Genomic DNA, 12673 nt, shown 5'->3' on the forward strand with positions numbered 1-12673 from the left:
TACAATGTATCCAACAATACACAATACAATGTATCCAACAATACACAATACAATGTATCCAACAATACACAATACAATGTATTCAACAATACACGATACAATGTATCCAACAATACAATGTATCCAACAATACACGATACAATGTATCCAACAATACACGATACAATGTATCCAACAATACAATGTATCCAACAATACACGATACAATGTATCCAACAATACAATGTATCCAACAATACACGATACAATGTATCCAACAATACAATGTATCCAACAATACACAACACAATGTATCCAACAATACAATGTATCCAACAATACACGATACAATGTATCCAACAATACACAATACAATGTATCCAACAATACACGGTACAATGTATCCAACAATACACGATACAATGTCTCCAACAATACACGATACAATGTATCCAACAATACAATGTATCCAACAATACACAATACAATGTATCCAACAATACACAATACAATGTATCCAACAATACACAATACAATGTATTCAACAATACACGATACAATGTATCCAACAATACAATGTATCCAACAATACACGATACAATGTATCCAACAATACACGATACAATGTATCCAACAATACAATGTATCCAACAATACACGATACAATGTATGCAACAATACAATGTATTCAACGATACAATGTATCCAACAATACACAACACAATGTATCCAACAATACAATGTATCCAACAATACACAATACAATGTATCCAGCAATACACAATACAATGTATCCAACAATACAATGTATCCAACAATACAATGTATCCAACAATACACAATACAATGTATCCAACAATACACGATACAATGTATCCAGTCTGGACAATACACAATACAATGTATCCAACAATACAATGTATCCAACAATACACACTACAATGTATCCAACAATACACAATACAATGTATCCAACAATACACGATACAATGTATCCAACAATACACGATACAATGTATCCAACAATACACGATACAATGTATCCAACAATACACGATACAATGTATCCAACAATACACAATACAACGTATCCAACAATACACGATACAATGTATCCAACAATACACGATACAATGTATCCAACAATACACGATACAATGTATCCAACAATACACAATACAACGTATCCAACAATACACAATACAATGTATCCAACAATACACGATACAATGTATTCAACAATACACGATACAATGTACCCAACAATACACAATACAATGTATCCAACAATTCACGATACAATGTATCCAGTCTGGACAATACACAATACAATGTATCCAACAATACAATGTATCCAGCCTGGACAATAAGTTGTTGATTCAGAACGGAAACTTTGTAACCAATGAGATTTGTGCGGGTGATTCTTCTATATCAGTGTTTCCCAACCAGGGTGCCCCCAGCTGTTGCAAAACTACAACTCCCAGCATGCACGGACAGCCGTAGGCTGTCCGGGCATGCTGGGAGTTGTAGTTTTGAAACAGCTGGAGGCACCCTGGTTGGGAAACACTGGTTTATATCCTAGGCCAGATACAATTGTGGATAGGCGACGCCGAGTGGTACAGTTTAGCCATGCACATGACGTCACAGAGCGTGGCATGGTTACCTAGGCAACTGTACCGTCCCAACATGGCCCGGGTCCCCCGCCAACACTGGAGCTGAACATCACGCAGGCTGCAAACTTGGGACCTGCGGTTAATGGGCCCTTAGGAGGAATTGACAACAGCAACAGCTCAGCTACTGATTGGCTGTTAACTGTCACATGATCTCAGTGTTGGAAAGAAAAATCTGATTACTAAAGCAGTCTGGGATGAGGAATGACATGAGACCATCAGGCTGTAACCTCTGACCTCTCAGGTCTTCAGCTTAAAGGAGTACTCTAGTGCAGAGTATTCCTGCTCCGTTCTGCCCGGGCTGCAAAATAAATGAAAATGATCCATCACTGACCTCCCTGGGTTCCCGCGGAGCGTCACTACAGCTGTTCGGTCCTCCGGTCCATCCTCTTCATACTTCCAGGTGTAACGAAGCGTCACATGGCGCTCAGCCTATCACTGGCCGCCGCGATGTTCAGCCTCGGCCGGCGATAGGCTGAGCACCATGTGACGCTTCGTTACACCCGGAAGTATGAAGGAGATGCACCGGAGGACCGATCAGCTGTAGGGGCGCTCCGCGGGAACCCAGGGAGGTGAGTGATGGTTCATTTTCATTTATTTTGCAGCCCGGGCAGAACGGAGCAGGAATACTCTGCACTAGAGTACTCCTTTATACAAAAGTATCACTGAACTAAAGAAACAAAGAAGGGTACAGAGTTACCAGTGTAATGAAGAGATTTCTCTTATTGCTTTATTAATCAGATTTTAATTATACATTAAAAAAAAGTAGGTGGTGGAGAATCACTTCTAAATCTCCTTGTGGTCACGTGCTCCTCGCCCTCGACAGCCCCACAAACTCACATTACGAGTCCGTCCTGGTCACATGACAAAGAGCGGGGAGGGAAAGGGCTAAGCGCACACTTCTCCGAGGATGCTATAGTGATCGGTGGGGGTCTGAATACTTAAAGGGGCACTCCCGTGGAAAATATATATGTATATATAAATATATATATATATATTTTTTTTTTATGAACTGGTGCCAGAAAGTTAAACAGATCTGTAAATTACTTCAATTTAAAAATCTTTACCCTTCCAGTACTTATTAGCAGCTGTATGCTACAGAGGAAGTTCCTGATACGGGCATCAGGTGTCAGCAGAGACAACACAAAAAAGATATTCAAAAAGAAAAGAATTTCCTCTGTAGCATACAGCTGCTAATAAGTACTGGAAGGGTAAATATTTTTTTTTTTTTTTTTTTTTTTATAGAAGTAATTTACAAATCTGTTTAACTTTTTGGCACCAGTTGATTAAAAAAAAAAAGTTTTTCCACCGGAGTACCCCTTTAAGACTCATAGGGATATACCGAACATAGGGAGCTGGGACTCGTTACCTCGTCAAACAACTGCAGCATGATGGTGAGCACGTCCGGGTGCGCCTTATCCACCTCGTCGAACAAGACCACCGCGTTGGGGCACTCCTTAAGCTTCTTGGTCAGCTGACCTCCCTCCTCGTGTCCGACATATCCAGGCGGAGAACCAATAAACTTGGCGACCTGTACAGACATAAGAGTGGGATAGGTCGTATCCGTGTTTCCCAACCAGGGGGCCTCCAGCTGTTGCAAAACTAAAATTCCCAGCATGGCCGGCTGTCCGGGCATGCTGGGAGTGGTAGTTCTGCAATAGCTGGAGGCACCCTGGTTGGAAAACACTGGGTTATATGATCAAGTGCTGCACTACAAAACCCAGCAGGCGGTACCTCATGCTTCTCCTGGAATTCAGACATATCCATCCGGATGAAGCCCTGTAAGGACAAAGACAGAGATACATCAGGGTCATGAAGCCTACGGGATCGGCAGACCAGAGGTGCCAGATTACCAAATAGTCTGGTTTATCAGAAAGGCATAGAAAAAGTCTATAAACCAGTGGCCTCCAAACTGCAGACCTCCAGCTGCTGCCGGGGCATGCTGGGAGCTGTAGTTCTGCAACATCTGAAGGTCCACAGTTTGGAGACCACTGATCTAGATTCTAGGCAGGTGTTTCCCAACCAGGGTGCCTCCAGCTGCTGTCAGTTGGCATGCTGGGAGTTGTAGTTTTGCAACATCTGAAGGTCCACAGTTTGGAGACCACTGATCTAGATTCTAGGCCAGTGTTTCCCAACCAGGGTACCTCCAGCTGTTGCAAAACTACAACTCCCAGCATGCCCGGACAGCCTTTGGCTGTCCGGGCATGCTGGGAGTTGTAGTTTTGCAACAGCTGGAGGCACCTTGGTTGGGAAACCCTGTTCTAGGCATTTGTTAGGCGAAGTATCATGGAAGAATACTTATCCCCTATCCAAAGGATAGGAGATAAGTATCAGATCGCAGGGGGTCCGAGTGCTTGGGCCCCCCCCGCTATCTCCTGTTTGGAGCCCCGACTCTCCTTCAGAGCGGCGCATCATGACCCCCGCCCGAAGCAGGGGCCGCCACGCCCCCTCCATATAACTCAATGGGAAAGCCCATTTTTGGCTCTCCCATAGAGCTATATGGAGGGGGCGTGGCGGCCCCCGCTTGGGGCGGGGGTCATGATGCGCCGCTGTGAAGGAGAGTCGGGGCTCCAAACAGGAGATCGCGCGGGGAGCACTCGGACCCCCTGCGATCTGATACTTATCTCCTATCCTTTGCCCTAGCGTTTGGACCCCCCCCCCCCCCGTGAACTAAAACTTATCCCCTCTCCTTTAGTTCTTTGGAATGGGTGATAAGTTTTTTCCATGACACTTCTCCTTGGATACAGACAGGAGTCTTCACCTTCTTGATGTCCTTGTGCAGGTAGCGAGCCGTCTGCTTGGCCAGTTCTGTTTTCCCTATTGCAAAAAAGTAAATAAAATAATAAAGTTATAGATCAAAATCTATCAACAAATGTAACAATATTATCTAACAAAAAACAAAAACTAATATATAAATATATAAAAAAAAAATATAACAATATTATACAGTATAAAAAAGTAATCATATTAAATAGAAAAAAATATATAACAATATAAAATCTAAAAAAATATCTAACTATATAATCTACAAAAAATATTTACCAATTTAGTATAAAAAAAATGTACCAATGCAATCTAAAAACATTTTTTATAGAAAAAACAACAATATAACCCCAAAAAATATATAAACAATATAATATAGAAAAATATAATAATATAATATACACAAATATATATACATTTTTTTATATTCTATTGTTACATTTGTTTTTATGTTATTGTTAGATATTCTTTACATGTATTTTTCATATTATCCTATAACAATAAAATATAGAAAAATATAATAATATAATATACACAAATATATATATATTTTTTTATATTCTATTGTTACATTTGTTTTTATGTTATTGTTAGATATTCTTTCCATGTATTTTTCATATTATACGATAACAATAACAATATAATATAGCGAAATATAATATAATATACACAAATATATATATTTTTTTATATTCTATTGTTACATTTGTTTTTATGTTATTGTTAGATATTCTTTACATGTATTTTTCATATTATACTATAACAATAAAATATAGAAAAATATAATAATATAATATACACAAATATATATATATATTTTTATATTCTATTGTTACATTTGTTTTTATGTTATTGTTAGATATTCTTTACATGTATTTTTCATATTATACTATAACAATATAAAATAAACAAATGTAACAATATAATATAAACAAATGTAACAATATAATATAGAAAAATATAATATAATATACACAAATATATATTTTTTTATATTCTATTATTACATTTGTTTTTATTTTATTGTTAGATATTCTTTACATGTATTTTTCATATTATACTATAATAAAATAATATAAACAAATGTAACAATATAATATAGAAAAATATAATATTATATACACAAATATATATATTTTTTATATTCTATGGTTACATTTGTTTTTATTTTATTGTTATATATATATTCCTCACATGTATTTTTCAATATTTTTGTTATTAACAATATAATATAAACAAATGTAACAGTATAATATAAACAATATAATAGTGTAATATGTGCGTGTATGTACGGATATATGATCCTGCTCACATTACTTAGGTGTATGATAATATAAGAAGTGCGCGTGTTGTGCTCGGGCCATGCCGCATGTGGCGCTGTCATGTGACCCTCTCATCCTATCTGGTCCCGCTTGGCACAGTGACCCCCCCCACCCCACCATCCAGTAGTGATAAATCTCCCTGGCAGCCGAGGGGCCGGTGTTCTCTTAATGTTTTTATAGACTGGTGGTGACAGTGATGGATGTTATCAGTGCACGGACTGTAATATCATATATTGAGCTGTAGTCATTACGGGGGGGCTGCGTACACGGGCCCCCCACCCTAATATATGAGCGCCGATCATTACATGACAGGACTGGAATATGCACTGGACACTGATGTACTGTTATTATAGGTTTATTATTGTTTGAGTGAGGCCTTAGAATATCATAGAGGATTCATTCCAGAAACAGCGCCACCCCTGTCACCATGGGATATGTCTGGTATTACAACTAAACTTCATTGAAGTGAATAGGGCTACACTGCAATACCACACACAACCTGTGTACAAGGGTGGCACTGTTTTGTTTGAAGAATGTAGACATTTTTTTTTTCTTAGTCTAAACCAGTGGGCCTCCAGCTGTTGCAAAACTACAACTCCCAGCATGCTGGGAGTTGTAGTTTTGCAACAGCTGGAGGCACACTGGTTGGGAAACACTGGTGTAGACAAATCTTATAATAAATATATATGTATTTATTAAAAGATTAGTCTAGACCATTGTTTCCCAAGCCAACTATATTTATATACTTATTTATTTTAATTATTATTTATATGTTTGTTACAATTTTTTACTTTGTTGTGTAAATATTTTTTTTTTTATAGTTTTCATAATATTTTTATATAGGTATACTTATTTTCAATATTTTATTAGAGTTTTAAATTTGCTTTTATTCATTTTTTGCTTTAATATTTATTTTTCTATTAAAGTGTACCTGTCATTAACAAAAAAAAATTATATAATATACACACACATACACACAATTTACATCAGTTAAAATATGTGTATATATATTGTTGTCTGTGTGTCTTTGTGAGGAGACCAAATACAGGACGCGTGGGTGGACAAGCAGGGCTCTGTACACTGTGGACAAGCGGGGCTCTGTACACTGAGAACAAGCGGGGCTCTGTACACTGAGAACAAGCGGGGCTCTGTACACTGAGGACAAGCAGGGCTCTGTACACTGAGAACAAGCGGGGCTCTGTACACTGAGGACAAGCGGGGCTCTGTACACCGAGGACAAGCGGGGCTCTGTAAACCGAGGACAAGCAGGGCTCTGTAAACCGAGGACAAGCAGGGCTCTGTACATTGAGGACAAGCAGGGCTCTGTACACCGAGGACAAGCAGGGCTCTGTACACCGAGGACAAGCAGGGCTCTGTACACCGAGGACAAGCGGGGCTCTGTACACCGAGGACAAGCGGGGCTCTGTACACCGAGGACAAGCGGGGCTCTGTACACCGAGGACAAGCGGGGCTCTGTACACCGAGGACAAGCGGGGCTCTGTACACCGAGGACAAGCGGGGCTCTGTACACCGAGGACAAGCGGGGCTGTGTACACCGAGGACAAGCGGGGCTGTGTACACCGAGGACAAGCAAGGCTGTGTACACCGAGGACAAGCAAGGCTGTGTACACCGAGGACAAGCAAGGCCGTGTACACCGAGGACAAGCAGGGCCCTGTACACTGAGGACAAGCAGGGCCCTGTACACCGAGGACAAGCAGGGCCCTGTACACCGAGGACAAGCAGGGCCCTGTACACCGAGGACAAGCAGGGCCCTGTACACCGAGGACAAGCAGGGCCCTGTACACCGAGGACAAGCAGGGCTCTGTACACCGAGGACAAGCAGGGCTCTGTACACCGAGGACAAGCAGGGCTCTGTACACCGAGGACAAGCGGGGCTCTGTACACCGAGGACAAGCGGGGCTCTGTACACCGAGGACAAGCGGGGCTCTGTACACCGAGGACAAGCGGGGCTCTGTACACCGAGGACAAGCGGGGCTCTGTACACCGAGGACAAGCGGGGCTCTGTACACCGAGGACAAGCGGGGCTCTGTACACCGAGGACAAGCGGGGCTCTGTACACCGAGGACAAGCGGGGCTCTGTACACCGAGGACAAGCGGGGCTCTGTACACCGAGGACAAGCGGGGCTCTGTACACCGAGGACAAGCTGGGCTCTGTACACCGAGGACAAGCAGGGCTCTGTACACTGAGGACAAGCAGGGCCCTGTACACTGAGGACAAGCAAGGCCCTGTACACTGAGGACAAGCAGGGCTCTGTACACTGAGGACAAGCAGGGCTCTGTACACTGAGGACAAGCAGGGCTCTGTACACTGAGGACAAGCAGGGCTCTGTACACTGAGGACAAGCAGGGCTCTGTACACTGAGGACAAGCAGGGCTCTGTACACTGAGGACAAGCAGGGCTCTGTACACTGAGGACAAGCAGGGCTCTGTACACTGAGGACAAGCAGGGCTCTGTACACTGAGGACAAGCAGGGATCTGTACACTGAGGACAAGCAGGGATCTGTACACTGAGGACAAGCAGGGCTCTGTACACCGAGGACAATCAGGGCCCTGTACACTGAGGACAAGCGGGGCTCTGTACACTGAGGACAAGCGGGGCCTCGCTTGTCCTCAGTGTACAGAGCCCTGCTTGTTCTTAGTGTACAGAGCCCTGCTTATCCTCAGTGTACAGAGCCCCGCTTGTCCTCAGTGTACAGAGCCCTGCTTGTCCTCAGTGTACAGAGCCCTGCTTGTCCCACTCTCACTTCCTGTATTTGGACTCCTCATAGAGACACACAGACAATAGCTGCAGGGACAGGACAGCATTTTTTCACCCAAAAATATACAAATTTTTTAATCAATGTATATTACAAATGTATTACTGTTAGAGAGAAAGATTTATTTATATTTATTTATATGTATTATATCTCCATACAAACATTTTTCATTGTTAATAACTATTTATGTATTCAATGTATTCACCTTTTATTTAATCACTTTTATTTGGTATTTTTAATTATACATTTTATAATTTATTTTTAATTTTATCCATAAATATAATTTAATTTATTTGCATACTTTATTTTGTATCTTTTAATTTTCTATAGTTTTTTCTTAAAATAATTTCCATATTATTATTTTGTATGTTAATTATCTGTATTGTTTTTGTTCATTTATATACTTCACATATATTTCACATATTTATTTTGTACTGATCACCTTTTTTGTTCTTTCATTACTATTTTTATGTTTTACTTATATTTTGGGCTTATTTTAATACTTTACTGCATATATTTTTATCTATTACCGTTTTTTTTTTTTTTTTTTACCAATTATGGTGCTGATAGAGACGTTCAGTGGGTTGCTTTTTTTATTTGACTTTTTTATTTGATGATGTAAATAATAGGAAATAAAACAGAAAAAAAAAAACTTCTATTCAAACCCAAAAATAGATAAAAAAATAAAATCACCTATCCCAGAGGATCCCAGAAACAAGAAGACGAGGGGGTGCTCTTCGTCGTACCAGCCGTTCTCCTTCCTGCGGATGGCTGCAGATGACACCATATGGAGAGAGAAGACATGAGAGCAGGGCATACATCAGTGCCAGAGGCGGGAGTGTAATTATCACTAAGTATCCGCATCCCGGCCCTGCGCTCACTCACATCCTCACAGCCATTAGAGGTAATGCGATTAGCGGGCAGCGCCCCCACTGGACGCTAATCAGGTTAGTATGGATATGGAGCGCTGCCCAGAGCCCATCTCACATCAACTTTTCCTGGATGGGCACTCAGGGTTACCAGGGAGACGGGGACGAGGGAGGGACGCGGAGGAGACGGTGCGGAGAGGGGAGCGGGGTCGCACTACAAGCCTCATGTTATGGAGGACTCAGGGAAGAGCGTCTCCTGGAGACTGAGAGATGAAGGTCAAGGCGTCCTTCACCAGGAGCCTCCCCCCAAATCTTATCAGGAGTGCAGGGTTGGGGGGTACCACTCCCATATAAACAGAGGGGGACCACTCCTCATATAAACAGGGGGGGGGGGGGACCACTCCTCATATAAACAGGGGGGGGGGGGACCACTCCTCATATAAACAGGGGGGGGGGGGGCACCACTCCCATATAAACAGGGGGGACCACTCCCATATAAACAGGGGGGACCACTCCTCATATAAACAGGGGGGGGACCACTCCTCATATATACAGGGGGGGGGGGGACCACTCCTCATATATACAGGGGGGGACCACTCATATATACAGGGGGGGGACCACTCCTCATATATACAGGGGGGGGGACCACTCCTCATATATACAGGGGGGGGGGGGGACCACTCCTCATATATACAAGGGGAGACCACTCCACATATATACAGGGGGGGGGGACCACTCCACATATATACAGGGGGGGGGGACCACTTCTCATATATACAGGGGGAAGACCACTCCTCATATACACGGGAGGGGACCACTCCTCATATATACAGGGGGGGACCACTCCTCATATATACAGGGGGGGACCACTCCTCATATATACAGGGGGGGACCACTCCTCATATATACAGGGGGGGACCACTCCTCATATATACGGGAGGGGACCACTCCTCATATATACAGAGGGAGACCACTCCTCATGTATACAGGGGGGAGACCACTCCTCATATATATATATATACAGGTGGGAGACCACTCCTCATGTATACAGAGGGAGACCACTCCTCATATATACAGGGGGGAGACCACTCCTCATGTATACAGAGGGAGACCACTCCTCATATATACAGGGGGGAGACCACTCCTCATATATACAGGGGGGGGACCACTCCTCATATATACAGGGGGAGACCACTCCTCATATATATAGGGGGGAGACCACTCCTCATATATACAGGGGGGAGACCACTCCTCATATATACAGGGGGAGACCACTCCTCATATATACAGGGGGAGACCACTCCTCATATATACAGGGGGAGACCACTCCTCATATATACAGGGGGAGACCACTCCTCATATATACAGGGGGAGACCACTCCTTATATATACAGGGGGAGACCACTCCTCATATATACAGGGGGAGACCACTCCTCATATATACAGGGGGAGACCACTCTTCATATATTCAGGGGGAGACCACTCCTCATATATACAGGGGGGAGACCACTCCTCATATATACAGGGGGGAGACCACTCCTCATATATACAGGGGGAGACCACTCTTCATATATACGGTATATGACAGGTATGGGTGGAGTCACAGGTACGGTATATGACAGGTTTGGGTGGAGTCACAGGTACGGTATATGACAGGTATGGGTGGAGTCACAGGTACGGTATATGACAGGCATGGGTGGAGTCACAGGTATTGTATATGACCGGTATGGGTGGAGTCACAGGTACGGTATATGACAGGTATGGGTGGAATCACAGGTATATGACAGGTATGGGTGGAGTCAAAGGTACTGTATGACAGGTGTAGGCGGAGTCACAGGTATGGTATATGACAGGTTTGGGTGGAGTCACAGGTATGGTATATGACAGGTTTGGGTGGAGTCACAGGTATATGAAAGGTACTGGTGGAATAACAGGTATATGACCAGGTATGGGTGGAGTCACAGGTACTGTTTATGACAGGTGTGGGTGGAGTCACAGGTATATGACCGGTATGGGTGGAGTCCCAGGTACTGTTTATGACAGGTGTGGGTGGAGTCACACGTATGACATGTATGGGTGGAGTCATAGGTACTGTTTATGACAGGTATGGGTGGAGTCACAGGTATATGACTGGTATGGGTGGAGTCACAGGTATGACAGGTATGGGTGGAGTCCCAGGTACTGTTTATGATAGGTGTGGTTGGAGTCACAGGTATGACATGTATGGGTGGAGTCATAGGTACTGTTTATGACAGGTATGGGTGGAGTCACAGGTATATGACTGGTATGGGTGGAGTCACAGGTATGACAGGTATGGGTGGAGTCCCAGGTACTGTTTATGACATGTGTGGGTGGAGTCACAGGTATGACATGTATGGGTGGAGTCATAGGTACTGTTTATGACAGGTATGGGTGGAGTCACAGGTATATGACTGGTATGGGTGGAGTCACAGGTATGACAGGTATGGGTGGAGTCCCAGGTACTGTTTATGACATGTGTGGGTGGAGTCACAGGTATGACATGTATGGGTGGAGTCACAGGTATATGACAGGTATGGGCGGAGTTACATGTATGCTATATGACAAGTGGGTGGAGTCACATGTTTATGACAGGTGACAGACCAGGACCTCTACATTAGTCCCATCCAGAGCTGTATTGTCTCCCTTGTGTTTCAATGTCCGCTCCCACCTGGACCCCCACCCACCCACCCATTTCAGTAGAGAGCGTGCTCCACTGCAGTGCATTGTGGGAGATGTAGTGTAACACATCAGACTGCAGCACGGTCACCTGGAGTGGACAGCAGGGCCGTCACATGACTGTGGATGCAGCTTTGGATGTGACTGGAGCAGAAGACCTGTTATAACTGAAGCGGAGGATTAGGACCCCCATGACTGGGGGCCCGGGGCCCCACCACACTGTGGCTCCTGCTCACATCCAGATCGTAGCCGCTGTCTTGTGTTTACTTCAAGGAAATGACAAGACAAAGCCCCCCCCCCTCCCCTCCCCTCCCCCGGGGGCTCAGCAGACGCGGCTTTTATTTCCTACATTTGTATCGGTGGCGCTGCGCCCGCGGCTCTATTGAACGGATAAATTCTCTGTATTGTTTTACACAAATCAATAGCTCCGCAGTTATCAGCCCAGCGCGCCAACAAATTGGCTTCAGCCAAGAGGGTCATAAATGCGGTTTTATCAGATCTATTCATTTGGGGTGAAGCCGAGGCCCAGACTCAGCGGGTGAGAACCAACATGGCTGCCACAGAACTGGTCACCCAGCTGTCCGTAGCTCCTGA

General features: G+C 43.7%; 1 protein-coding gene across 1 annotated transcript in view; it reads right to left on the reverse strand.

Moving 5' to 3' along the window:
* Positions 1–12673, reverse strand: part of CLPB (ClpB family mitochondrial disaggregase) — a 98689-nt gene that overhangs the window by 11371 nt on the left and 74645 nt on the right. Inside the window, exons 8-11 of the mRNA XM_056561060.1 lie at positions 9207–9284; positions 4411–4466; positions 3384–3428; positions 3019–3180 (exon numbers count right to left, since the gene is read on the reverse strand). Coding sequence (XP_056417035.1) covers positions 3019–3180; positions 3384–3428; positions 4411–4466; positions 9207–9284 — 341 coding nt within the window. The remainder of the gene's footprint in view (positions 1–3018; positions 3181–3383; positions 3429–4410; positions 4467–9206; positions 9285–12673) is intronic.

This window comes from Hyla sarda, chromosome 2, assembly GCF_029499605.1.
Source record: "Hyla sarda isolate aHylSar1 chromosome 2, aHylSar1.hap1, whole genome shotgun sequence".
Taxonomy (NCBI): domain Eukaryota; kingdom Metazoa; phylum Chordata; class Amphibia; order Anura; family Hylidae; genus Hyla; species Hyla sarda.